The 26,928-nt window shown below is 50.0% G+C and overlaps 10 protein-coding genes across 10 annotated transcripts; 4 read left to right on the top strand and 6 right to left on the bottom strand.

Moving 5' to 3' along the window:
* Positions 1–6: 6 nt before the first annotated feature.
* Positions 7–2,351, bottom strand: agm1 (phosphoacetylglucosamine mutase PCM1). Its single transcript, XM_073711760.1, has 6 exons — positions 2,117–2,351; positions 2,033–2,046; positions 1,761–1,905; positions 1,689–1,703; positions 1,128–1,634; positions 7–1,072 (listed from the first exon to the last, which is right to left on the bottom strand). Exons 1-6 carry the CDS (start codon positions 2,207–2,209, stop codon positions 200–202), a joined length of 1,647 nt encoding a protein of 548 aa, XP_073569861.1. The 5' UTR covers positions 2,210–2,351; the 3' UTR covers positions 7–199.
* Positions 2,352–2,515: 164 nt separating this feature from the next.
* BJY04DRAFT_192292 (PGAP3/PER1 family protein) lies at positions 2,516–4,099 on the bottom strand. The gene is made up of 5 exons (XM_073711759.1): positions 3,921–4,099; positions 3,818–3,860; positions 2,977–3,751; positions 2,649–2,918; positions 2,516–2,544 (listed from the first exon to the last, which is right to left on the bottom strand). The coding sequence occupies exons 1-4, from the start codon at positions 4,044–4,046 to the stop codon at positions 2,864–2,866; spliced, it is 999 nt and encodes a 332-aa protein (XP_073569860.1). The 5' UTR covers positions 4,047–4,099; the 3' UTR covers positions 2,516–2,544; positions 2,649–2,863.
* A 433-nt stretch (positions 4,100–4,532) lies between these two features.
* rmtA (protein-arginine omega-N methyltransferase HMT1) lies at positions 4,533–6,791 on the top strand. The gene is given in 7 exon segments (XM_073711758.1): positions 4,533–4,775; positions 4,792–4,796; positions 4,898–4,917; positions 4,979–5,088; positions 5,144–5,475; positions 5,523–5,994; positions 6,051–6,791. 7 exon segments carry the CDS (start codon positions 4,690–4,692, stop codon positions 6,055–6,057), a joined length of 1,032 nt encoding a protein of 343 aa, XP_073569859.1. The 5' UTR covers positions 4,533–4,689; the 3' UTR covers positions 6,058–6,791.
* Positions 6,792–6,805: 14 nt separating this feature from the next.
* BJY04DRAFT_192286 (TLC domain-containing protein) lies at positions 6,806–8,621 on the bottom strand. The gene is made up of 2 exons (XM_073711757.1): positions 7,788–8,621; positions 6,806–7,728 (listed from the first exon to the last, which is right to left on the bottom strand). Exons 1-2 carry the CDS (start codon positions 8,265–8,267, stop codon positions 7,003–7,005), a joined length of 1,206 nt encoding a protein of 401 aa, XP_073569858.1. The 5' UTR covers positions 8,268–8,621; the 3' UTR covers positions 6,806–7,002.
* A 488-nt stretch (positions 8,622–9,109) lies between these two features.
* On the bottom strand, positions 9,110–16,437 carry BJY04DRAFT_208317 (uncharacterized protein; the record flags this gene model as incomplete). Its single annotated transcript, XM_073713973.1, has 4 exons — positions 9,110–12,596; positions 12,837–13,368; positions 13,537–16,262; positions 16,367–16,437. The coding sequence occupies 4 exons, from the start codon at positions 16,435–16,437 to the stop codon at positions 9,110–9,112; spliced, it is 6,816 nt and encodes a 2,271-aa protein (XP_073569857.1).
* Positions 16,438–17,226: 789 nt separating this feature from the next.
* BJY04DRAFT_192276 (60S ribosomal eL27 domain-containing protein) lies at positions 17,227–18,398 on the top strand. Its single transcript, XM_073711756.1, has 4 exons — positions 17,227–17,326; positions 17,393–17,448; positions 17,642–17,978; positions 18,036–18,398. Exons 1-4 carry the CDS (start codon positions 17,320–17,322, stop codon positions 18,041–18,043), a joined length of 408 nt encoding a protein of 135 aa, XP_073569856.1. The 5' UTR covers positions 17,227–17,319; the 3' UTR covers positions 18,044–18,398.
* A 1,078-nt stretch (positions 18,399–19,476) lies between these two features.
* Positions 19,477–20,282, bottom strand: BJY04DRAFT_219573 (uncharacterized protein; the record flags this gene model as incomplete). Its single annotated transcript, XM_073716611.1, has 3 exons — positions 19,477–19,597; positions 19,663–20,197; positions 20,243–20,282. The coding sequence occupies 3 exons, from the start codon at positions 20,280–20,282 to the stop codon at positions 19,477–19,479; spliced, it is 696 nt and encodes a 231-aa protein (XP_073569855.1).
* A 480-nt stretch (positions 20,283–20,762) lies between these two features.
* On the top strand, positions 20,763–21,344 carry BJY04DRAFT_219572 (uncharacterized protein; the record flags this gene model as incomplete). Its single annotated transcript, XM_073716610.1, has 1 exon — positions 20,763–21,344. One exon carries the CDS (start codon positions 20,763–20,765, stop codon positions 21,342–21,344), a length of 582 nt encoding a protein of 193 aa, XP_073569854.1.
* Positions 21,345–21,403: 59 nt separating this feature from the next.
* On the top strand, positions 21,404–24,264 carry BJY04DRAFT_219571 (transcription factor domain-containing protein; the record flags this gene model as incomplete). Its single annotated transcript, XM_073716609.1, has 6 exons — positions 21,404–21,542; positions 21,594–21,778; positions 21,828–21,880; positions 22,509–23,124; positions 23,183–23,925; positions 24,006–24,264. The coding sequence occupies 6 exons, from the start codon at positions 21,404–21,406 to the stop codon at positions 24,262–24,264; spliced, it is 1,995 nt and encodes a 664-aa protein (XP_073569853.1).
* A 515-nt stretch (positions 24,265–24,779) lies between these two features.
* On the bottom strand, positions 24,780–26,733 carry BJY04DRAFT_85453 (uncharacterized protein). Its single transcript, XM_073721187.1, has 2 exons — positions 25,215–26,733; positions 24,780–25,163 (listed from the first exon to the last, which is right to left on the bottom strand). Exons 1-2 carry the CDS (start codon positions 26,601–26,603, stop codon positions 24,840–24,842), a joined length of 1,713 nt encoding a protein of 570 aa, XP_073569852.1. The 5' UTR covers positions 26,604–26,733; the 3' UTR covers positions 24,780–24,839.
* Positions 26,734–26,928: the final 195 nt, after the last annotated feature.

The following is a 26,928-nucleotide window of genomic DNA, read 5'->3' as shown; positions in this document are numbered from 1 at the left end:
ACGGAATAGAAAAAAAAAGAGGTCATTGAATTCATCATATTTCTTTATCAACAAGACAGGATAGGGGGGTAGTAGTATCGTAAACAATTCTCATCAACAGTTTTACGGCCGGCCAACTAACTCTCACATCCAAGCATTATTAAGCCTGGTTTGGCTTATCCCAGATGGCTCATGCATAGCCAAGACATGTGGGTCTAAACTACTGGATGACTTCTTTGGTGCCGGCATCGCGGACTGCGTTAGCAACGCGGGTGGCGAGGTCGTCTGCCTCTGATCGGCTTGCGGCTTCAGCATAGACACGCACAGCATCTTCGGTGCCGCTTGCTCGGGCGAAGCTGCGTCCCTTGTTGTAACGGGACTGCAGAGACTCTATCTTGCCCTGAAGGCCAGGAGGGGACTCAAGTTTGCGCTCAGCATCGTACGCCTTAAAGATCGAGCGGTCAGCAACCTCCACACGGACAAGCCGGGAGGGGAGGTCAGTGTAGGTTGCCAGCCACTCCTTGGGAGTCCAGCCCTTGTGAGCAAGGATGGTCTCCACAAGAAGCATGTCGCTCAGAGCATCACCGACGGCTTGATTGATCAGGTCCGTGAGTGCGTCGAGGCACTCAAGGGATCGTTGCTGGGCTGGTGACTGGGGTTCTGTGTTCTTGATAGTCTTAAGGGCGTTCTCGGAGAAGGTGATCGTGCCGTGTCCGTTAGCCTCAAAGTAAACTCCAACGTCGAAGCGCAGAGCGGCATGGTGAAGGTGCTTGACGCCAGTGTTTGTGCAGACGGAAGGAAGCTTCAGGACTTTCTCGATATAGTCTGTGCTTGCACCGTTGGCGTAGGCAGTCTGGATGACACCAATTTTGAGCTTGCTAGCGATTCCGGCGCTTCGAGCAAGATCGCCGATGAATGAAGCCGCAAGAGTGGCAATACGATCGCCATCGAGCATGCGGAAGACGTTGCCCTCATCCTGGAAATAGTAGATGATTCGATCAGCATCTCCGTCAAGAGAAGCGCAACGCTCAAGGACAGACGCCTTGGATGAAGGAGGAGCGCGTTGTTTCGTCTTGACATAGTCGGCACCGCACTGCATGAAGGATTAGCGGGTGGTACATTGCAGGAACAGTAACCTTGTAACCCACGTCAAAGTTCAGGGCATCGGGGTTGATAACATCGTCATTGATAATCTTGATGTCAACACCATTCTCATTGGGACTGGGTAGAAATTTCAGGAGTTCTCGCAATTTTGGACCACCAACACCATTTGCGCAGTCGACGGTCAGCGATCCGTTGACCTTGACACCCCGCATGACTCTTTTGAAAGAAGCAGCGAGTTTCTCGTAATATCCTTGCTCGGTGGGCTCGCCGTACTCGTACTGAGTGCCAAGTGTATTCTTGCAACGAACGACGTAGTGGAGCTGGGGAGTAGTCATGAACTTCAAGTCAAGAAACTCGACTTCAGTGGCGGTAAGGGCGGCATTGAGGACTCCCACGAGACGAGAGCCAGATGCCCGAGTGTCCCGAGCAAAGACAACGCGGGCAGGGTTCTCCATGCTGACATCAATCTCCTTGATAAGCTCTTCGTATACTTCAGCGATAGTCTCCATGGGGGCGTTGGCCAGTTTTGTCGCATAAGCTTCCCACTCAGCCTATTGGATGATGAGAAACTGCTCCAACACGTAATAAGGGCCAATCAATCATACCTCTAGCATTTCGCCCTAAGGATTTGATTAGCCAATTTCATGATATAGTCCGAGAGTTACCATATAACTAACCATAGGGTCAATCAGCTTGACGCCATTGTCCTCTGCAGGGTTGTGACTCGCAGTGACCATAACCCCAACCCATTGTCCGCTTAATTTCCGAGAGCGAAGACCAGCAAGTAATCCAACGGCGAAGACGACGGTGTTGAGGTAATCACTGGGAGAGGAGAAGGAGTTAGCGAAAGGGTAAACAAAGTCCCGATCGCGGGGTCCGCAGGATGCGGGGGGAAACAGAGCCTCGAGAAGTGACAGGACGAGAACAAGAAGCGGGGGAGGATACTTACGCCCTCATACGGAACTGCAGATTGTGAAGAATTGATTAGCATTTCCAGATGAAGGGACAAAATCGGGATTGCAAAGTTACCTACTCCAGCAGTACCATATTGGAAGACCTTACCCTCCGGCTTCGCATACTGTGATGCGGCCTCGGTGATGGCCTTCTTGTTCTCGGGAGTCGCCATTGGGGCGCGAATTAATGGGTAAAAACTGATGAGACGTAGGATGGCGCTCTGGAAGAAGGCGAAGCAGAGGGGATAGAAGAAGAATGAAGGAGAGGAAGAAGGAAGAAAAGAAAAGAAAAGAATGCGAGCAGCAACAGTGACCTAGTCTAGTGAGAGTGAGACAATTTAGCTTGGGTTCCTTGCTGTCCTGCGGCAGTGCTACCGTGCTACTAGCCTACTGGGCCCTCCGAGCGGTGAGCACTAGATATCTACTAGTTACTTACTGAGCAGCCAAAACAGAGACCCTCCCTAACGGCTTGCCGATCTGAACAAATCACAACCCCGCATGCAAGAATGTGAGTGATATCTGCGCTTACTTGCCGTGGTGACATTGCTGAGGCAGGGCTATCGCGCGATGAAGTCTTTTTTCTTCTTCTATCGCTAAGCTAATTATGTACAGTTACACCGTGGCTGAGACATCTTATATTTAAAAAAAACCTTCAATGCCATCCGCCTGATACTTAGTTAGCCCTCAGGTCAACCGGGTGGGGTTTAGTACAGCTGACTACAGCCCCAGAGGCTGAAAGCCCAAAGAAGAACAGCCGCCGGGCACTAGTGCCCTTCAGAAGAAGGAAAAAAGCCTTAAGTCAGAATATTTAGGAGGTACCTGCTATTTTAAGCTTTCAATCTTTCCCCAGCGACGTCATCCTGGATGTCTTTGACGAGGTACCTATCAGGTGAGTTAGCTCTGGGCGCTCTCCAACACCTGTTCCAGGAAGAGAACTTACAGGTACCACCATGCACATGGGATGACAGTTCCCAAGTGCCACAGGCTGTGGGCGTCGATCAAGGCATACCATGGTGGAAAATCCAGGAGCTCAAGGCTCATGGCCAGAATAATCCAGACCACAATCAATGCGGGCCATAGAGTCCAGGATTTTCCGGTCTTCTGATACCGCACAACACTGAAACAGATCCACAACGCGTTCTGGATCATGCCAACCACGATGTTTGCAATCATGTTGTACGTGTAATCCCACGACCAGAAGCTTAAATAGCAAACGTGGAGGGTGTATAGAAGGATGCAGATTGCAGTCCAGAGCCGTCGTAACGTCGGTCTGTACCTCGGCTGCTCTTTGTCCAAGCGAAAGATCCGCATGGTGGAAAGGTAGAGCCCATACATCACACTAGCACCGGCCCCGAAGTAATCCAGTTTCTCAGTCAAGAGAAAGTCCCGCGCATGAAAGACCATGCTGAAAGTCCAGGTTGCTAATCCGCAATATCCGAAGCCGAGGTAATACTTTCGTAGCGAATGCCACGATGGAGTCGTTTCACGGAGTCGAGTAAGCCCATACCAGTGAGCGAGAAAGTTCAAGCCGGAAAAGACGACCGAAAAAAGCTCTTGCATGCCTAGGATTCTGCGAAACGGCCATTTCCCATGAAATTGCACCACAGGGCTGAGCATTGGGGGATCGCGAGCGACTCGACGGTCGGTTACGACATGCTGGCAAGTATAGTCGCATTCGGCGGGGCACGTCCAGAACATGAGACGAAGAAGGACAGCTGGGTCATCTCGTAGTCAGCTAAAAAATATATCTTCGGATGCTTCTTTTTGATGGCATAACGTACGGATCGCCGAGTCACCATTCTGACAGTTCTCAGACTCGCAAATCTGACATCCGTTAGCTCACGCTGCAGTCGAGCAGCAATGCTGTGATTGTGATGGCTATACCTTGACACATGATTTGAAGTCCGGAAGATGGTCACCTAATGAGGCGGACGACTGTTGAATAAAAGTCGCAAGAACAAGGAAGAGGAAGTAGAAGCCAGTCTTCCTTGCGGCTGGGCTCAGAATCATGATGGGCTTTCTATCGGAGATTCAGCGGGCATTGAAGCGCAAGTTTCCCCCGGAGCACGGAGTAAGGAGCGAGCTGGGGCACGCTTCAGTTCAGGCTAGCTTCAGGAACGGAGCGATCGGAGCTCTGGCGGAGTATTTCTTGGCAGTCATCTTTAAAGCGCAGCCTGCAACTGCAGTAATAATCTCAGATCTGTTCAAATTTTCTGTTTCAGGACAAATTTCTACAACGTATCTAAATGAGTCCTCTGGCAAGAAGTCACAACTTTATTCCCTCAGGCACAGGGTAGTCTAGGTAGTCTTTAGGGAGAACACGCTCATGATGTAACTAACAAAGCCCTAATCATAACATAGGGCAGCAGCAGTCACATGGAGATAGAGCTGATAAGCCAGGCTAAGATAGAAACGGACTAGCGCAGATTGGCCACTGGGTGAAGGAGAAATTCCCAAAGAGGGCAAAGTTCAAAAAAAAAGAGCAGAGAGGAGGGACCGCAATTCTATCAACTCCAAAACACTCTGCTTGCAAGGCTGCTTCTCTTCGCCTGTTATTGCCTACATCGGTCTATCGCGACATAAGATCTATCTCTACCTCACAACTCCGATACTTCTTCTTCTTTACCGCATATCACTTTCGCAAAGATTCAAGATGGCCGATCAAACGATTGCTAGCAGCGCTGACCGCATGGTTGGTGCCGACCATGCTGAAGTGCGCTACTTCACAAGGTATGACCAGCTCATTTTGCCTTTGCCATTGTATATCTGCTAACCAAGACTAAAGCTATGATCACCATGGTAAATAGTTCCGCACTCGAATGCTTGTACCATCGACATTGCTAACATTGAACCCCGCTCAGGTATTCATGAGGAAATGCTTGTATGTATAGCCTCGACCTTATGTGACTTGATCCTTAGTTAACCTTTCTTGTGTCATATAGAAAGACGATGTCCGAACCCGTTCGTACCGCGATTCTATCTACCAGAACCGCCACATCTTCAAGGACAAGGTTGTTCTTGACGTCGGCTGCGGAACCGGTATTCTCAGCATGTATGCACTTGCTTCTCGAACTCCACGAAACTGTATCTGACAAGCCATTTTCAAGGTTCGCTGCCAAAGCTGGTGCAAAGCACGTAATTGGTGTCGATATGTCCTCCATTATTGTCAAGGCCCGCCAGATCGTGGCTGTTAACGGTCTGTCCGATAAGATCACACTTCTTCAGGGAAAGATGGAAGAGGTTGAGCTACCTTTCCCCAGCGTCGATATTATCATCTCAGAGTGGATGGGCTATTTCCTCCTCTACGAGTCCATGTTGGACACCGTCCTTTACGCCCGTGACCGCTACCTCGTTCCCGGCGGAAAGATCTTCCCCGATAAGGCTACCATGTACCTGGCCGGTATCGAGGACGGCGAGTACAAGGACGACAAAATTGGATGTAAGGCGCCTCCGAACTTGCTTTGATATAATTGCTAACCAGCTTAGTCTGGGACAACGTGTATGGATTCGACTACAGCCCCATGAAGGAGATCGCCCTCACCGAACCCCTCGTCGACACCGTCGAGCTCAAGGCTCTCGTCACCGACCCCTGCCCCATCATCACTTTCGACCTCTACACGGTTACCAAGCAAGACCTCGCTTTTGAGGTTCCTTACTCACTCCCCATTAAGCGTAGCGATTTTGTCCACGCCGTCATTGCCTGGTTCGATATTGAATTCAGTGCTTGCCACAAGCCCATCACCTTCTCCACTGGTCCTCATGCGAAGTATACACACTGGAAGCAAACCGTTTTCTATCTTCGCGACGTCTTGACTGTCGAGGAGGAGGAGACCGTTTCCGGAGTGATCACCAATAGGCCGAACGACAAGAACCCCCGCGACTTGGACATCAACCTCACATATAGGCTTGAGACCTCGGACCAGACTCGCTATGCCGACGGCGGTTGTTTCTACCGGATGTGGGTTGCCAGCTATCTCCCCGTTATCACTTTGATACTAACCTCCGTGTTCCTAGGTGTTAAACGGTTCCTACTTTCATTCACCCGTGATCCCAAATTGCACCGCTACACGGCTAAAACCAGAGTAGATATGGATTTTTTTTCTATATCATATTCTCCCTCGACCCCTTACAAAATATACCTTATACTTATACTAGGGTCACGGCGACAGCAAGACAGGAAAGGACAGCATAGCATTTGATGGTACATTTGGGTTTCCTGACATTCTTCTTTTCCTGCTTTCTCTCTCATTTTCGGCTTTTCATGCTTATCGTCCAATTATCGTATTGTTTTATGTTACTTGCTTGGCGTTGTTCTGGAAGGCATACATGGGATTGGCATATCATTGTTCGGCGCGCATGGAGAGAGATGTGTGTTTTCCAGAAGAGACGATCGAAGCTCCTCGAATTGTCCGAAGGTAGATAAAATAGGTAGATACCCCCGAGTCGACGCTCTGTCTAGCCACCTCCGACGTTCTGTTGTTGTTTTTTTCCCTTTCATTCCCCCTTTTTCCTTTTCCCTTTCTTTTCTTCGTCAGCTCTGCTGTAGTTGTAGGTTGAGATTCTGGTGACGCAGGTGGTTACAGCACCAGTCAGCTAAAACGACAGACCGGTTCTTGCTCAGGAAGGTGGGAATGAACAAAATAGTGCTGTCTTCGATCAATGTATATTACGGATTCTGATTGGATCTACCCACGGCCGCGGTATAGGCGTCTCGGTGAGTCCAATTATTAGAAACATTTCATGATGCTACTCTACCTCATGCTCGCGACTGTCGCATGTAGAGTTATTGATTAGAAGCTAAGCTCCAGAGTTGAAGCTGATAAGAAAACATTACTGAAATAGCATGTACATATGTTTCTCATGCCAGTACACGGATATCGCCCACGGGGCCAACGACTCCGCTACCTCAATCTACAGTCCTGTGCCTTTGAGTCACCTAGAGCCTTGATTGCGCCCAGGCCTTCCATTACGTGTGAGTCTTTCTGCTCCGTAGGTCCTGTGAGAGGCCAGCGTCAACGCCCGAAGCAGCTGTTTGACTGTCGGCGTTATCGCCCAGGAAAAGGCTGCCCTCTTCCTCTTCCAACTTGCTAGCGGCATCTAGTACCGCTTGCTGTGCAAGATCCTCGATTGTGCTGTTTTCCTTGTTGTGATCCTGATGATTTTTTGTATCTTTGACGGGAGCTTGTTGAGGTGTAGAAGCCGCAGGACCCCGGAAGCGCTTCAAGACCGTTTCGACCATCTTCCCAAACCAATAGTAGTTGAGGCCGTTGAGAATAAGGTTGGAGGTGACGTAGGTAAGAACTAGCCATGTAGGTACTCCGCCGGCGGTGTACTTTGAGTATTTTGAAATCTCAGCGTTCGCCCGAACGCAGGCTTCGTTGATGCAAACTGAGCCATCGTCGCGGGCTTGGAAGACTTGTGCCATGATATCGACAGGGCCGAAAGGCGAAGTGGGGCTTGCCGACCAAGTTTGTTGGAGAGCGGCGAACATGTCCGAGTACACGATCACGGACTGCCAGGTCCCCCAAACGAGTCGACAGCAAAAGAATACGGCAAGAAGCGCCATGCCGTTGTACCACTGCAGGGAGCTACCGGTCATGTTGACCTTGTCCAGGAACCAATGAATATTGAGAAAAGGGCTGGAGAGTTCATAGAGGATGAAGACGGGGGCATAGAAGTTAACGAACGGCCTCTGTAGCTTTGATCAGCAACTGTGGATTCATCTTGGTCGTCAGGGTTCGAGGTACTTACATATCCGAAACTAAATACCCACAGCGCAGAGACGGCATGGAAGAGCATACCGATCCCGAACATGTTGACGTATATCGTGCTGACAATCAGGTCATAGATAAAGTAGCCCACAGCAAGAGAGCTGATCAGAACACACGACCCGGTATAACCATAGACTCGCTCTGCGGGAGTCATGGACTTTCTTTCCTCGTCCACAAAAAGCACCCAAAGGGCGACAGCATTGATAAAGGTGCTCTGAACGAGCGAAACAACATGTACATCCCAGTTGAGCTTAGTACGCTTGTTGAGTTTGGGATAGTGGTTGGGAAATAGCTTTGGAGACAGCCAAGGCGAGAGTACGTAGTGGATAAGCAAATAGGCGAGAAAGGTAACAATGACCTCGTGGAAGTGGTCAGCCAGAACAGGCGCATTCAGACGTAGAGCCCATGGGTCAACAATCTCCCGTAGCCACTCCGGAGGGGCTGGAATTGGGTCTAGCATGTTGGCGTGACCACCGACTTGGTGGAGATGGAAGGATGGGAAACGACGAGAAGCAGGCGGTAGTTCAGGACAAGTCTCGGATGATATAAGGCTGACTCTAAAACTATGATGACGCGCTAAGGGAAGCGAAGTGAGCGGGGCTTTGATGAGGCTAGAGGCCAGCCATCCTGTGGCACTGGGCAGTGGGAAATGGTGGTGCCTGCGAAAGGAGGAGATTATTAGTTAGTGGTGAGCTAGTTCAGAGCTGTGTTGACACTCCAGATTTAAATGAATCAGGGTTGGAACAAATACCAGCAGAGAGACCGTGACACGGTCGTGTGCTTGAGATGACAAGCTCGGGCTCGGAGGGAGGCAGAAGTAAGGATTGGGGGAGAGGTACAGAGTAGGTTCCTCCTCTAACTTATCTCATGATTCAACAAAAAGGTGATCGCGTGCCGCTGGATGCCTGACTCGCCAGGCTGAGACGCCTGTTGGGATTGCACATGACTTCCAGGCCTCGGCCTTTCCATATTGGGTAATTCTACAAGAGTAAGATTCCAAGTGGTGTGTGAAATTCAGGATATCATCATCATTTATTTACAGCTATCTACCTGGCTACTGGGTACTAAACTAATCGGTCATCAAAACACACTCATCGTGGTCTCATCCCAGATCATACAGCTCGGGATGCCTGGACTCAAAATCGTAAATACGTCGCAAAGGAAAGAAAGCACAAAGAAAAGAATCCCATTCTGCACCGACGCCAAAGAACCAAGCAATAATCTCGAGGAAGAAATATTCAGGTGGCGGTTTAGGGCAGAAATTGTAGCGTCTGCGTATGGAGGTTCGTGCATATGTCACGGTCACCCTGCCGCGCTCGTGATCTCTGAGCCCAATCCGCTATCGCTCGGCGGTGCGTAAAGAACCATTTTCGATGATTTCTCATCAAGTTGTTCTTTGAGTTGTTGTACAAGATCCTTGGGCTCTTCGTCTTTGGCTGCTTGAGCCTCAGCCTCAGCCTCAGCTTCAACCTCAACCTCAGCCTCAACGTCTGATCCAGCATCCTCGTCCTTCTCCTCTATCGTATCGTCCTCCTCGTTTTCATCGCCATCAATTGACCGGGCGATGGTTGAGGTATCATCGTGAGTATTGCTAACGTGGCGCTCTGAGATGACGCTTCCTGGTCCATATGTCATGCTACCCGCGTAAGTTCCCGTGTAGCTTGTTCTCCTTTCCGTACCAGTATCGCTCTCATCCCCGCTCAGATTCTCGTCTTCCTCTGGAAAGACCTCGTTCTCTTTATTGGCCACCGAGCTTCGGCCGCCCCAGGAAGATTTGCGGTAAGAGAAGTTGGACTTTACTGACTGGCTGCGTTTTAGATTTGCCAGGCCACCACTTGTACCTGACTGCCTGTCGGCAAGTCCACGATTACCAGTGACATTACTGAGACTTAAGATACGCCTTTCCTTGGGCGTAGCTGGCGTAGTGACAGAACTTGCCTGGGATGCGAGAGGGGCTCGCTTCTTCAATGCTAGTCCAATACTGCTTCCAAGGATGCTGCGAGAGTCCTTTGCAGTGCTTGCAGTACTTGAAGCACTCATGTTACGAGCACGCACCTTCTTCATGCTCAAGCCTTGGACGCTCTTAGGGCGACTAAGCAGAACAGTGCGAGCGTGGTCAAGCACACCCTCCAGAATGCGCTTTTCCAAGCTGTCCGCGCGTTCTTCCATGACTTGCATCTCCTCATGACGGAGTTCAAGTGCCGTCTCCAGAGCAGAAACATCCTTATTGAGTTTGGCATTTTGCGCCGTAAGCTCGTCTTTTTCGGCCTTTAGTCGATGAATCATTGCTAGCATTGACTCTTTTTCGTCTTGAAGGTTGAGAATTTCTGCCTCGATCTGCTCTCGCTGGGCCGTTCTCCGCTCAAGAGCGACAGCAGCTTCTTCGGCCTCTCTGCGCCTGCGTTCGGTATCTTCGGCCACAAGAGCTGACTGCGACGCCAGCATCTCATTCATTTTGCGTGAGGTTTCCATAATATCCTTGTGCATTTCATCAAGCTTCATCATCTGATTGACGGACTGCGTGGTGTTTGTAGCATGGTCAATGAGCGTATCAAGTTTTTCATGGATTGGTCCCTTGGACGCCGTGGCTTGATCGAGGAGTTCACTGAGTTTGTCGTAAACCTGACCATTTGTACTTGTTGTCTGGCCTAGCAGTTGGTCTAGTTTCTCGTGCACTTGGTTACTGGTCACCCGCTCAATGAGAACATTGAGAGCATCCTGTACTTGAGTGCCCTTTGAGTGTTCAAGAAGGTTGTTTAACTTGGTATGCAGTTCGCTGTCGTCGTATTTTTCCGGTTCGGGAGCTGGAAGAGCGGGAAGCATTTGGGGAATAGTGGTTGGGAGGATGGATAGATCCATTTTTAGATCTTGTGCGGCCTGCTGGGAATGGTTGTAATGCTGGCCCACGATAGAAAGAATCTCCTGAATAGACTCTAGCACTTTTGGATGGAATTCATGCATGGTGGTCTCAACACGCTCAGTAGCAGCGGCCGCTCGCTCAACGTCAGAACGAGCCTGCTGTTGCTGTTCCTCCATCTTGCTGTATGAGACATCAACCTTTTCCAAGAGTGTCTTCGTATCAGCACTCATGCGCTCACACGCCTCATTAACACTGTCACCCATGGAGCCGATGACAAGCTTGATGTCTTCGGCCAGAGCTCTTGTATTTGCGACTGCTTCGAGATTTTGGTTGTCTCGCTCTGCAGCTTCAGCGAATTTGGAGTCCGTGGAAGATTGTGCTTCATCATATTTGGCAATGACTTCGCCGAACCTCTCGTCAATCTTTGCGCTAAGCTCAACAATGATGGCGGCCTTGGTTTCATCGTGCTTAACCAGTACAGATGCATCCCGCTCCTCCTTCTCGAGTTTCGTGGCATCCTGTTCGCCGCGTGCACGCTCAAACTCGCGGTTGATGAGTTCTGTGAGCTCGTTGACGTTCGCGACGGTAGTGAAGCTCTCTGCAGAGGCTGCCAGGCCTTCCAAGAGTTGCTTGAGTTCCGACAGGCCGTCGTGGCTGCCGTCAAGCTTGCTTTTGAGCTCTTCTCCGAGTCCTTCAACAACAGCCCTAGCTTCGTCTATCTTTTCGGCTAATCCGGCGTGCTCGATCTTTCGTGCTTCGAACCCTTGCCCAGTCAATTCCTGATCCGCCTCGACCTTTTCCTTGAACTCATTCATGAGGTTGGCCAGATCTTGAATCTCGGTTTTCGTTGGGAGAGTTTCCACATCAGGGAGCTTGAGCTCTTCGACCTGAGACTTGACTTCGAAGATCATGGCTTCTACGGTCTGCAAGTCTGCCTTGACCAGTTTCTCGGTCTCAGTCTCGCCTTCAACCTCTCCCTCCTTCTCACCTTCTTTAGTTTTTGATTCATCTAGAGCGATCCACATCTCTTTCATGAGGGTCTCGAGGGTACCTATGTCAGCCTTTGTTGGACATTCGGCATCTAGGCGACCGTATAGCTCAGTCACAACATCTTTCGTCTCTTTGACAATATCTTCCAGACTCCCAAGTTGCTCCGCCCGGGCGATTTCATCGGGTGCTGGGAACACCATTTCATCAAGCTGGGTCTTCGTGCTTCGGAGTAGAGTTTCAATGGCATCTGTGTCCTCCTTCTTGGCCAATGTTACCTCCGCAGGGAAGTCACGAGCAGCGATTACGGTAACAGCAGTTTGCAGCTCGTGCAAACCTAGAAGCACCTCATCCATGTGCTCCTTCCTCATAAGATCTTCAGGGATATCTGGCGCTCGCGGGGCAGCTTCGATAGCATCGACTTTGGCTTGGAGCTGGGAAATGAGATTCTTGATTCCTTCGATATCGTTAGTCATGCTAGACTCGTTCGCAAGCATCAATTCCCGGCTGCTTGAGCTGGTGGCTTCTTCCGATGCTACTTGAGATTGACGTATCGATTCAACCTCGGCTTTCAAGCTACTAAGCCCATCCTTCAGCGTGTCAAGGAGTTCAGAGGCGTCAAACTCGACTGGCCGTTCTAAAAGCTTCGCAAGATCTTCTCTGATGACACCGACGCCATCGTGGAATGCGTCCGTCAGCTCCGTGGTTGGAAACGCTGCTTCCGTGCCTTCTTTGGCCTTGTCCTTCTCTTCATAATAGGTTGCGAGAGCCGCGTGAACAGAGGTGACAATGTCATCTTTGTCGTCTTTTGACTCTGCCGGTACGATACTCATGGTCAGAGAGTCACGAAGTCGTTCGAATTCCTGCTGAATAAGAGAAGTAATGTCTTCATTGCTGTTTGGCTTTTGATTTTCCGAAATATCAAGTTTCTCCTGAATCAGGCTGGAAATGCTTTGGAGGAAGTCATCTTTATCACTACCATTCTTGCCTTGGTTGTTCTCTTCGTGGAAAGCTTCAAGCGTGGCTTGAACCGCAGCAATGATCTCGTCCTTGTCGTCCTTCGGCTCTGCAGGTACGAGACTCAAGGTCAGTGAGTTATGAAGTCGTTCAAATTCTTGTTGAATGAGAGAGATGATGTCTTCGTTGTTGCTGCTTGGCTTTTCCTTCTCGGAGTTATCAAACATCTCCTGGATGAGGTTGGATATGCTTTTGACGATTTCGTCCCTCTCGGTACCATCTTTGGTTTGGCTGTTGACTTCGTGGAAGGCCTCAAGCGTGGCTTGAACGGCAGCAATGATCTCGTCCTTGTCGGTTGTCGCTGTGGGTACGAGACTCGTGGCTAATGAGTCGCGAAGTCGTTCAAATTCTTGCTGAAACAGAGTTGAGATCTTCTCGGCGCTGTCAGGGTTATGGCTCTCAGAAAATTCACGAAGAGCAGTCATGATCGCATCTTTATCGACACCGTCCTTGGGTTGGCCTTCAACCTCATGGAATGCCTCTAACGTGGCTTGAACGGCAGCAATAATTTCCTCCTTGTCGCTCTTTTGTTCTGCCGGCACGATAGTCAACATTAGAGACTCACGAAGTCGTTCAAATTCCTGCTGTAGCAAGGTAGAGATATGCTCTGAGTTGTCCGGCTTGTGATTTTCGACAAAATCACGAAGAGCAGCCATGATCTCATCTTTGCTGTCAACATCTTTGGCTTTGTCATCGACTGCGTGAAACGCTTCCAATGTTGCTTGAACTGCAGCGATGATCTCATCCTTTTCGCTCTTCTGTTCCGCTGGCACAAGGCTCATGGAAACAGACTCCCGCAGGCTTTCAAGAGCGTCCATAATCTCATCCTTTTCCGGTGTGGTGTTGTTCCGGATAAGCAATGAACTGATAGTCTGACGCAGGTGCTCGAATTCCTTCTCCATGGCATCCAGAAGCTCAGGTGTATCCGGGTTGCCTCCAGGTGGATGTGCTAGCGAAGTCTCGGTAATTGTCTTCTCCAGATCTGCCTGGAGAAGCCGGAAGCCTTCCTTCACCGTGTCCATAACCTCGTACTTACCAGCAGCTTCCGATGCGGTCGCAACATATCCCTCAACGTCTTGACGAACAATGGCAATGCTGTCCTTGATTAGATTCACTAAATGCTCGGTTGCTTCTCCAGTTTCTGAGGGCCGCTGCTTGACTTCATCCTTGACACTCTCGAATTGCGCATTAAGGCGCTCCAGGATTTGGTCTCCCAGCCCTTGATTGGCATTGGCGGTTACTTCGTTGAGACCAGCGGTAATGGCATCCATTAGGTCGTCCTTGTTGAGTTCAATCTCACGAGGAATTGAGCTCTGACTTTCAAGTCCTTCGGTAATTGCACTGATGATCTCCTCACGGGAGATGGGAGGCTCACCATTTGTGGTGAGCGCAGATTGTTGTGCAGAAAACGCATCACTGATAATGCTAGCGACGTCTTCTTTGGTAATTGGTTTGTGCTCTAGTTCTTTTGCAGCAACCATGTGCGCCTCAATCCCGTCAGATACTGCACTCAAGATCTCGTCACGCCCAAGACCCGAATCAAAAGAGTCTCTGGTCAGAGCGCTTTGAGACGTCATTGACTCGGTGACCGCATGCAGTACTTCATCACGGATAGCAGCCAGCTGCCCGTCATCGAAAGACCGGGGGGGTTGGGGAGTTTCGAGACATTCCTGAATCGTCTGAACAATGTCGTCCTTCGTAATTGTTGGTGTTTGCTCAAACTGTTGGATTCCGGCCTGAACGGCTGCCAGAACCTGGTCGTACGTCACGGCTTGTTCATGCTGTGGCTGGTAAGCCTTAAGCCCTTCGGAAAGACAGTCGAGAATCTCATCTCGTTCAAGTCCGAAGTTTTGAAGTTCTATCTCCGGCTTATAGGTCTCCCAGGCTTCTCTGACGGCCTCCAAAATATCCTCCTTTTGCATCCGAGCGCCATCCGGCTCATTTCGGAGCTGTGACGAGCCAAAATGGTCCAACGCTTTCTTCACAATGGAGTACAGTTCGGCACTGTCCATAGCAGCTCTAAATTCAGTGAGCGCAGAAGATTGGCGTTTGTTATCGTTCATAATGGAAGTCATTTGAGTTCGGAGTTCTTGTAGACTGCTATCCACGATCTCGGCGATTTCGGCTGATCCGGGTCCCTTGGGGGTATCTTCAATGGCGCGAGTATGCTCAACATCTTCCAACTTGCGAGCTAGATTTCTCCCCATTCCTAAAACTTCGCCGCGGAGCTCACGCACTAGGGCCTTTACCTCGTTCGTCATACCACCACCTTCAATGACACTGCTCCTCACTCGTTTCAGGATGTCCATCATCTCTTCAGTGAGGCGAGTGTCATTCATCGCTGTATGGTTCGGGTGGGTTACGTCGGCAACGGATGCGTAAGCTTCGTCTAGATCGGTAACATCAAGGTCCTTGTTAGCACCCGCAGCCTGCGAGCGCACAAGAGCCTTGGTGCCCGAATCTTGCTTCACGATGTTTAGAATTTCTTCGAGCATTTTCGTCACGGCGTTATCGCCAGTCTTGCTGGAATCGTCCGAGGCGGGCCGGGCTTTGAGTTCGTTTACAAGCTCAAGAAGCTTCTCCTGTCCTTCTTTGGTTGCCATCTCTCGTAATACCTTCTCCAATAGCGCGATACTGGCTGATCCATCCGAGATGGGGCCCGGGGAAGCGCAGAACTCCCGCTCCATCGCCGCCATGAACGGACTAGGACTCTGCATCCTCGGAACAGAATAGCTTTTCTTCGAGTTCGGAGAACTATCCAATTCCGACTGGTTAATACCACTTTCAGAACCCAGGAGAGCACTGATATCCCACCTTGTGGCACCATCAGCATCTAGGAACTTGGAGGCCAAGTTCGAAGAAAGATCACGAAGGCTCTTGCGAATGTCTTCGTCTCGAGCGTTGGTTGCAGCTTTGAGGCTGATCAGGTCCGTGGCGTTGTCTTTGCTTCGTCGACTCAGCTGTGTCATTTCTCGCTGTAAATTGCTAGCAATGTCGGTCAGGCTGAGAATCTGGGTCGAGAGGAACTCGAGGCTGCTGGGTTGAGAGTGTTTTGTTTCTGGAAAGTCGGGTTCTTTGATCCTTGGTTCCGGCTCATGTTCTGGCGGCAACTGCATTGTCTGTAGAGCGAGCATCGTGGCAGACGTCGGAGTACTCTCACCAAAGAGTGGCCTAGACAGGTAGCGGTTAGATATAAGCAAATTGGGAGTTTCCTGATCAGAAACCTGCTGGTCAGATGGACTCTCAGGCATTGGGGCAGCCTTTTCAGGCGACCTAGGTCCGTGCTCTGAGAACGAAGCGCGCAGTGGCCGCTCCGGCGACCTGCTCTCGAGGTAGTTCAAGAACTCTGAGCGCGTATCCGTGTTCTGGAGTGACTGCATGCGTTTGTGAAATTGGCCCTTGATCAGAGACTTTTCTGGAGACTTGGGTGTCATCGGGTTGGTTGTGTATGGACTGGGAGAATTATCCCGCAGCTTCTCCGTGAAGTTTGCTGCCACTGCTTGAATGTTTGGGGAGACATTGGCCTTAGTTATGGGACTCGTAGAGCCAGGGTTCAAGGGCAATGGTGGTGGTGCGCGCTCTGGGTCAGAACTATCCCACCTTTGTTTCAAGGATTTGAAAGTCAGCTTCATCGGGGCCATGGGTATAAACAAAGGAAAAAGCGCGGCTCATGTGGGGACATCAATGATACATACATGGGCACCGTCTGGTGGTGTCTACTAAGGACAAGCTCACGATCGCGGGAACCCTCACGAGTATGAGACATTGTAGGTGAGACCTGAATGTCGCCTTGCCGAAAGTAAGGTCGGTACAACAAGGATTGGTCGAGGGTAGTCAGTTGGAATGTGGAGGGAAATGAAGAATGATCGTCAAAGATAAAGTCGTAAGGGCATATAGATTCGTCAAAACAAAACAGAACGACAAGAGCCCAGAGGAAACTCAAAGGGTATATGACCTGGGGGAAAACAGAAAGCAATTGCATAAACAGGTGCAAGCAAGAAAGCAGAGCGCTTGCTATGAGACACAATAACGAAGATGGAGATGGAGGAGGAGGTGGTGGTGGAGGAGGACAAAGCACAATGCGGCGGTACGACCAAAAGGACCGGGGAGGATGAACGGTTCTGGGTCTCGAGGAGTTCCTCGTGAGGTTAAGTAGGAGTTAGCCGGAGTTCAACGACCAGCCGTCGATGGGGACAACAGAGTGCAGTGGAGTTGAAACCGAGCAAGATATTGGTAGCTCATGGAGTCATGGGGCAGCAATCAACAAGCATCGTCACAGATCGGCCCAATGTACAGCGTCCACATCGAAGCTGATCCATAGCAACGGCCAGAGCTACCGTTGCCCGGTAAACAAATCTTAGATTCTACCTAAGCCCGCTGGCAGCCTCACCGCCCGGCGCCCGACCGCCTTACTCCTCCGAGTCTCCGAGAAAAACATCCCGCTAGTCTCTCTGGAGAAACTCTCCCAGACCGGACTAGTGCCCGTTCATCGGTAAGTCAGCCAATCAGTCTGCGGCACACAAATCATTGTGCCCTGAACCCTCTCCCGTGCAATTCCCAAGCGAAAAAAAGAACGTCCAGCGCGGAGAACCTCATTCCCTCGACCGAAGCATATCGACAACACCCCATCGACCTTGCCGCTTTCAAAATGAAGTGTTAGTACACCACCACTTCGAATGAACCATCGTCTTCGATCTTTGCTGATAGGAATGTTGCGACAGTCATGAAAGTGGGCCGTGTGGCCATCATCACCCGTGGCCGTTACGCCGGTAAGAAGGTACGACTCGACCACTTGCATCCTTTCTCGCGGGCGATATGTGCAGGCGCTGGAGGCGGGCAAGAGCAGGATCTGAGAATTGCTTAGGAAAGAGCTGGGAATTGAAAGACCATTTCAGGCAAATGCGGGCAATTGGGGATATCAGAAAGTGTTTGGATAGAATGTGCTGACCGGGCCGTTTTGCGAACCACAGGTTGTCATTGTCCAGCCTCAGGACTCTGGCTCCAAGGCCCATCCCTTCTCGTACGCCATCGTCGCCGGTATCGAGCGTTACCCCTCCAAGGTCACCCGCCGCATGGGTAAGAAGACCGTCGAGAAGCGCAGCCGCATCAAGCCTTTCATCAAGGTCGTCAACTACAACCACCTGATGCCCACCCGTTACACTCTCGAGCTCGAGGGTCTCAAGGGTGTTGTCTCTACCGAGACCTTCAAGGAAGTTTCCCAGCGCGAGGACGCCAAGAAGACCATCAAGAAGGCTCTCGAGGACCGATACACCAGCGGCAAGAACCGGTGGTTCTTCACTCCTCTGCGTACGTTATACTCAACGATTGGATATCTAGTCTTGGATATGTGCTGACGGTTCGCAGGTTTCTAAACGGGATATACTGGGGCGTTATGTCGTTTGAGCGCGCAAGGTTCTAGATGAGGCAATGGGAAAAAGCATCGAGTACGTTCGGTTCATGAGCATGGGATCCACGGGAATTATACCATAGCTGGAGGAAGAATTGGAAATGTATCGATGTACAAGTCAAGGACTTGAGCATCATATGCGGGATGCCACCATGATCCGGCGTCCGTCTCGAAATGAAATGGAAAATATGAACAATTTCTTCTAATCATACCAGACCTTCTCTATCCATTTTGTCGTCAATATACCCAATTCTTGTCCTGAAACCCACCTGCAACTCCAGTCTATTCGCCTGTTCAGCTTCTTCCTACTTTTTCCTTCCACCATCAATATCCCGCCGTTCTTCGCCCAAAAGGAAGCCTACGCTGGTTTACGCTTGATCAAGGAGACTGTTTTCACACATGAACATGTGGCTTTCAGCGCCGCATCGTACTTTCTCCCTCGATAATCGCCTTTCTGGACTTCAGACCCATCTTCGCCCTCCGGCCTGTAATACATGTAGATGTCCCATGCACCGAAAACCTTTGCTAGAAGTCTCAAGACTCTTAATCCGCACTGTCCCCCACACTCCCATCCGGGTCACGGGAATTCCTCAATTTCCGGAACAGCCCAAGTCTCATACTTCTTCCCATTGTTAGCTTAAAGCAGAAGATTCTAATAGCAGAAGCACGTTCACAATATGCTCTCCCAACAGTCTTGCTCAAATCAACAACAACAGCTTGTGAAGGCTGTAAGACGCCTTGGTCAGGAAACCATAACGCTGCAGCCTGCCCCTTCTCCCAACGGAATGTGAAGGTTTCAAGTTTAATCTGCCGATTCAGATGTCGCACTGGTTTTAACAGATAACCACTGATATGGAGGGTCTGTCGTCGCAGTTGAATATACGTAGCATATTGGCTGCGAAGCAAGCGAATCTGGTCTTCTCATGTTCTGATTATAGTTGGAAGAAGGGGGTACTGTACCGTAATATCCTGGGATACCATCGTACCTAGGTACTCTGATTCATATAGTGGAACATCAAGATGACTCCGTTGCATCCTGGGGTCAATTCACCGCAGGCAATCGTAGGAGGGATATCCCAGATGTTGAAGAGTACAGGGTTCGCGTTCTATGGATGTTTAGCGAGAATGTGCCGCTGAGGCCAGGTTTCTGGGGGTTCACACAAACTGTATGGGTATTCTATGCAGCTCATGTGTTCTTGATCAAGCCCACATTCTCTATGTCTTGACACACTTGATATCCTAAGCATTACATATACCTCACAAAGCTCCCTCAATCTCAAGGTCTACCAAGGCAGAACCTCACCGTCATACTTCACAAACTGTCCCGAGCTTGTGGCTTTGGTAGCCTGATCGATCTATATTTGACTCCATTTAGTACCCATCATTCCGTCAGGATCCTTAATGATACTGTGTGCCCACCTGTTTGACAATTGCCTGCACACTCTCAGCCACTGTCATTGTGGCTTGCAACAGTCCATAGAGCTGAGCACCACGGTTTCCCATGTCTGTTTGCACGAATCTGCCAGCAGAGACAAAAGGAGCATGTTGTTAGCATAAGCCATCTTACACTTGGTCTTCACTTACCCAGGATCCACGCAGAATGCAATCAAATTCGGATGCTCTGCATCAATCTTCTTGATCAGGTAGTTGCCAGCCGCCTTCGAGACCCCATAGGCGGTTGTCAGAGATGATTGTTGCACCCGAGCAATACTTCCAACCTCGGAAGAGATGTACACAAACTTGGGCTGAATGCTACGCTCTAAGAATGGAGACGTAGCTCTGAACAGCCTCAAGGGCCCCACAGCGTTGGTTTCAAGGTGGAAATGTAGCTCCATATCATCCAAGTCTATTAAACGGCCCCAATGGTTGCATATCCCGGCATTGGAGATGACAAGGTCAATTCGTTCAATATGGTGATGAGTCCGCAGCCGCAAGATGGCGTCGGCTATAGTTGATGGAATGTCGACACTAAGGCTTAAGATGATCAATTCTGAGCCAGAGCCTTTCTCGATGAAGCCCAAGTCAATCGAGTGCTTTGCTGAAACATCCCGAACGGTAGCGATGACTGTGGTGTTTGCCCTCGCAAGGTAGGCTGAGACAAGGCCTTTGCCAATGCCTACTATCAGTCTTAGTATGTAAAAAGCCTTGAACAGAGGCTACTCACCCCTGTTTGCGCCTGTAATCAATATAACAGTTCCTGTCATGGTAGGCTTGAGTTCACAAGAGACGTATATATGCTCGAGCCACGGAACACCACCAGAAAAGCTGAGACTTATTTATGTATTCTCCGTTCCATAGTATTAATGTTATCGGCATGTGCCTTCTCAGCTTCTGCTTTTGCCGTGCGGATAGTGTTGATGTTTCCGATGATTAAGCGGGGTGTTCACTTCATACAAGCAAGGCTGCTTATTGATAGATGGCGGACGTAACCAGTTACCTACATACCTCTCCAATAGTCTTACTTATCTCATTGGGCAATAAAACATATATCCTACATTACAGGGTTACTCGTGGTTTCACTATAGAGTCACCTCACTCTATGTATCCGCTTAGTGATAGGTAAACAGCTACTCAACAACGTTGCGAAGAAGTATAAGTATGGCCTCCGACGCTGCCTGCTCGGACAAAAGAGCTTTATATATTACTTCTATGCCATAAACCTTCAACATCTGGCAAATTCAATCATGAGCCCTCTTACTGTCGTTGTGATCGGTGCTACTGGTGCCCAGGGTGGTTCTGTCGTAAGGGAGCTGCTTCAGCAACCTGACCTCTACCATGTCCGAGCCCTCACCCGCGACCCTTCCAAGCCGGCCGCTCAAGCACTTATCAAACTAGGCGTTGACGTACAGCGCGCCGATCTTGACGATGGCCGTGACGCACTTGCAGTTGCCTTCGCAGCAGCGCATGTCATATACGGGCTGACAGACTTCTGGCAAACGCAATCGGGAGAAGTAGAGCTCGCGCAGGGCAAAGCTCTTGTTGAGGCTGCTGCGCAGACAGACACCCTCAAGCACTTTGTGTGGAGTACCCTGCCTGATCCGGTCAAGCTTTCTGAAGGTCGTTATCTCAACGTGCATCATTGGAAGAGCAAGAGTCTGGTGACTGAGTACATTGAGCGGGAGCACCCCGCTCTGTGGGCGAAGACGACGTCCATAATCTTCCCCAACTATTTCGAGAACTGTGTCAACTTTCCCGGGATCTATCTTCCTAAAAAGGTGAGCGTGCTAACTTACACTCCTTGGTTGGTCAATTCTAATGCCGACTAATTACGCATAATGCAACAGGAACCTATGTCCATTCGTTTCTGCACAGCCCAAGCACTCTCATGCCGAATGTCTCCATTATAGACACCGGTAAACTTGTACGGGCAATTCTCGAGGCTGGATCGGCCTACCTCACCAGAACCATTGCGTTCTACTCACAGGCTCTGTCTGAGGCAGAGAAACTAGCTGCACTTGGAAAGAGTAAGCTACATCTTGCGGTCTGTATTCTTTCTGTCTGACGCCTCCTTCTAGAATATCAAGTCCCAACGCGGTACGATAAGATCAGCGCTAGAGAGTTCCAGCGGATCCTCGAGTCTCGTTACAAAATGACATCGGCCATTGCACTGGACCTTACGGAGCAACTGATGATTCTAGAGGAATTTGGAAAGGACGTTGGAAACGTGTATGCGAGACAGGAGTTTGTACAGGCAACAGACGTAAGTAAACAGTTTCAACAAATTCTTTCCTCTCTGACAGCCACTCTAGATTCCAGGACTATCTCTCCAGTCCTGGTCTGACTTTCTTGACCGAAACGACCTGTTGGCGAAGATAGCCGAGCAAGCTTGAATATGTTATTAGCACCGACCTACAGAATACAGATAGCCTATTCCAGATCTATGAGTGTGGATTCGGCCTGCTGGCAATTAGGCAATTCAGATGCGTTGATTGGCTGGATTCAATAAGCTCGCCGATTAATAAGCGGAGTGAATGCTATTAACTTACATAGTACACTGTACAGTAGTGTACACCACCACTACACCATCGGGTATTCTTCGTTCGTCTACAGGTGTTCTATAAAATATTACGAGTCGCAAGTAGAGTGAACCCATCCTGACCCTGTTTCTTGTTTTTTAAGTGATGCCTCGGAAGAAAGGCTCAAATACAGGACCGACACAGTCGAAGAGGCCTCGGCGCAGAGCGTGCGATATATGTTTCAAAAGGAAGGTAGGATCCATTCCTCTCAACCTGATAGTTAGCGTCGGTCTAATGAGGTCCTGTCTATACACGGTAGATACAATGCGACGCGGAGTTTCCTCAATGCAATTGGTGCAGGCACCAGAATCTGGCTTGCACTTATAATAGACTCGTTACTCGATCGAATCAGAGGCATGATTGCAAAGTTCTATTGGAGACCAGCCGCATGTCTGCTAACTTAGCGCCCTATAGTACGGAGTCTGGCCACTGCCTGCTACACACCGCAACGGAGAGGGAGCCGGTCCTCTCTGATGCATTTTCCTTGCCGGATCTTAGTTCAGGTCACAGCTTTCTGATGACAGCAAGTTGCCTCTTGGATAATGCAACTTATCTCAACGGTGCACACCTCTCATCAGACAAAACTCGAAGATGGATCGAGTCCTGTACAGGAGAATCTGCCAACTTCGAGAAGCTGTACGCGATCGAACTTCCTTGGACAAATACAAGCCGCCTTTATGGTGAATCCAGTCTACAGTCCAACCCTATCTTTGATCTCCCTTGTCGCTTTATTGTTGAAAAGTACGTCAATCTGTGGTGCTCGTCGTTTGAGAGCCTTGCTTTCCCCATTATCAGCAAGTGGCTGTTTGAAGAGACGCTCGACCTTGCCTACAGCCCACAACACTGCTTCGGGTCAGACAGCGCCAAGTCGTGTATTTACTCTTTCCTCTCATTGGTGACTTTATTTGGCTTTGAGCATGAACAGCAGGGAGCTGTTGACTGCGGCTCTTATGCCTCGGCCGCACAGAGCATGGTGGATCGAATCACCCAGGAGATGACTCTTAGTGGTCTTGAGTCTCTTATAATACTCGTATGTGTAGCTGCTCTAACTGGACAATCCACGGATTAACGTGCTGACCGACGGCCAGACACAGGTGCAATACTTCTTGGGCGACCTGCAAGCCGCAACAGTCTCAGTATCCATTGCCACTCGTCTACTGTACAAGTTCAATGCACAAACAGTAGTTAGCCCCGAACACCCGTCCACCTACGACAAAAGCATACTAGAATGGCACATACGTGACCTTTTCTGGCTGTGCTACTCGTGGGACAAGGACATATGTCTAAGAACAGGGCAGCCACCGTCTATCGACGATACGTCGTGCGATCTAACAATTCCTTCAAACTATGGTCAGCTCCAAGACTCAAATATCCAGCGCCATTCAATGCCAATAAGTGCTCAAACCCTACCATTCTACCCCTTCGACCCTCGTCTCTCCAAGATAAAGTCAGACGTATACCGGTCCCTATACTCAGCGAGCGCCCGCCGAAAGTCAGATACCGAGGTCCTATCAACGATTCGAAACCTCGATCATACACTAGAGCAGTGGAGGGTATCTCTCCATGCTGATTTTCGGCCCACGTTGTGGTTCTCTCAAGAGACACCCATCAGCGAACACTTGAACACCCAGGCGGTTATGTTGCGGCTCGCATACCACCATTGTTTCACTATCATACACCAAGCGAGTGAACAATGCTCGCTAGCTAGCCTTCCACCGGAAAGCCAACCAGACGGTATAAGGTCCAGCATCAGTTTGACCATCCATGCGTCCTGGTCAACACTTGCCTACCTGCAAGCTGCCATGCCAGCAGTCAAAGACCACGTTTTCTGGTAGGCTCACCTGCAACCCGACCGTATTCCCGATCCATGTCAGCGTCGCCGCAACTCATACCCTTACTTACGTGATTCAGGGTCATAATCTTTTACGCCATAACCGCGATCTTGACACTCTTCCACAACATCCTAAAGAACCCCCTCGACCCGGAAGTCTCCCGCCGTGTCGATATACTGCGTGAATTTCCGAAGCTGATTCGGAGGATCCCTATCCGGAATTTGACGCTAGGTGAAATTATCCATTTGAGGTTTCTGGATGGGTTCATGGCTGAGCTTGCGCGGTTGGGTGGATGTGCGATTATGAAGGCGACAGGAGAGGGTGGACTGGAGGTCTAGAGAAGTGAGGCAGTGTCTTCACAAGCCGCTGGACAGCCTCAACCTCGAAATCTAGCGTCTGTTGAAATGAAGAGGATGATTTGGCTACATTTCCTCCTAGGGTTGAGTACTAGTTTTCTGGAACATGTAAGCCAGAAGTCCATGCTTATATCTCCTTATGTACAAGTATTCTGTTGCTGGATGCAAACCAGATCGTAATCGGAGAATCCGGAGTCAAGATCTCGCGAGTTAAGGCACGACTCTTCCAATTCCAAGTCATGATGCATGGCTACCTACCTAGGTAGATATGTGAGAGCTTCTGCAGGATTGATGAAACCTGGCGCCCTATTAATTGCTGGGGTCCATCAAATTGCCTTCGAATGTAGTAAAAGGCATAAAATTATTGGCTCCCAATATGGGCCCGCGCTGACTAGGTCTGTCACTCTGGATGCTTGGACTAGAGGTCGCGCCCCGTGAATTCTGACTCAATAGACTCATGGGGCCTGCTCTTCAATTTCACATGGCGAGCTTCTGCCTGGAATTTTGACAAAGAGCATGCATTCTGCGGCTTGTCGTTTTGATGCCGAGTTCGAGGCCTATAATTCAGATAATAATCCGCCTGCTTCGGCAAATTTGGCTTGATATGCCTTCAGGCTGGCCCACTGGCGTAATTCCTCTTCGTCGCGATCATGGTCGCTTAGATAGCTCATTGCCCGCCCCTGTGTTTGTGGGCTAGTTGGCGCCTTTGGATTCGAGGTACCCAAACCTTCCAGGCGTACCAGGGTGTCTATGAATGCATATAAGTAGGCTTCGGCTTCGGCTCGGGTGAGAGGTTGAGGTCCGTTCAGGGTGGGGTTGGCTGTGATGGATGATTTGGACAAGTCCAAGAGAGTGGATGCGATCTGCCGGATTTTAGCAGTCTAGGTTACTGTTAGTAAGATGGCAAACTTATACAGAAAGGATGAACGTACGACACTTGCGCCATTAGGCTCCATGTTAATCTCGTTAACGGATTGTAAAAGAACAAAGAGATCTCGTATCACAAGCCGCCTTTCTTCAACCATGATGTTGCTTATATGATCGGTTGGATCGTTGCCATTGCCGATTGGAGAAGTGATGGAAGTAGGTTGAGATGGTTGATACATTTTCCAGGCATCGTGGAGGCTCCAATATTTTTCGACCAAGTAAGACCGAGTCGCAAGCTGGCTGGCGTAGATATTAGCCTTTTGTATTTCAAATTGGATTTGACGTCGCTCGGTCCATCCAAAGTCGTTTTGATCGGTAGTCATTTTGATATCCTCCTCGTGGTCGAGGGATGCGCTTCCTGTCGCGTACAGAGACAACTCCTTCGGAACATTTGCCAGCGCCAATTTGCTTTTCTGTAAACATTCATAGATAACAACCCTCTGCCGGTCCCAATCAAATATCTGTCCTGCACCAAAAGCGGTTTCCCATGCGGATATTGGATTGTAGGAGCTGTACACGCGAACATTGGCATTGAAGCCGACAAGGCGTGAGATCTTGTAAGCTGGTTGGGGTTCTACACTGTTTGCGAATATGTATTCATCGTCTATCTCCAGAGGTAATGGAGGGTATCGTTCCGTTGGGGTTTCTGGGGGGACATGCACTGCGGCGTCATGAGAGCCCATCTGCTGCAAGGTGCGGTAGCCGACTAGAGTAGTATAAAACAGGCGACGACCAAGCTCTAGATCAATAATGCTAGCCGCAATCTCGGTATCCGATTGGAACGAAGACGAAGAAGCTGGGCTTGTCGGGCCCAATGGCGGGAGTCGCGGTTGGGGTTGATTGCACAGGCCGTAGACATGAAGCATTGTCATGCACTCTGCGAGGTAGGTTCTGCATGCACGCATATTCCAAATGTAGCCCGAGCAAAGACCGAGGAAGTAGCTGATTGCGGCATCGTAGACGTTGGGAATGCGGTCAAGATAACCCGAGCCTCTTGCTTGAACAGCGATATCGCGACACCGCTTGACCAGCGCGGTAGAGTGCGGAAACGCCGCCCTTTCCTCGGATTTCAAGTGCAACTTGGGTCTGCGCGGGAAAGACGCCACCAAAGACCCAATCATCCCAGCCGTCAAAGCAAGGAAAGTGCTATGCGTGAGGTCCTCCCTCCGTTCGAGGGCAGCGCGGTATGTGGGCTCGTGAGGGATGGGTACTAGCGGGTGAATGTACGTAAAATAGTCGTCGATGAGGAGCCGAATTGTGGGAAGAGGGCAGATCGATTCCAGCGATAGTGCGCTTGACGTGACCGAGAAGCCATTGCCCGTCAACGCAGGTGACAGTCGAGAGGATTGATCGGGCGAGGGGGAATTCGATGCGCCATAAGGCGTTTCCCCCATCTTTTGCTTCTTAAAAGCTTCCGCATGGCGATTAGGAGGACCACGACGTCGAGTTGGTCTCTCGTAAGTACAAGGGATATTCAGGCTCGCGCACGACCGACACGGGGGGCCGCTGGTATCGCACTACCCCACGCTCACCGAGTCAGCCCACGGGGTAGCTCTCAATCGCAAGGGGGAGCTCAAACAGACAATCTGCTCATACCTTGACTTTCCGTATACTGCAGGCATCACAAGCCTTCTGTAGCCTGGTTCGTTGGTCCATGAAGTCACGCGAGTTGCCGAGAGGCCGTTCCCATAGCTATGAGTATCTTCAAGTGGTGGTCAT

Source organism: Aspergillus karnatakaensis, assembly GCF_047715665.1.
Source record: "Aspergillus karnatakaensis strain CBS 102800 unplaced genomic scaffold BJY04scaffold_33, whole genome shotgun sequence".
Taxonomy (NCBI): domain Eukaryota; kingdom Fungi; phylum Ascomycota; class Eurotiomycetes; order Eurotiales; family Aspergillaceae; genus Aspergillus; species Aspergillus karnatakaensis.
This window is presented reverse-complemented; position numbering and strand designations above follow the sequence as displayed.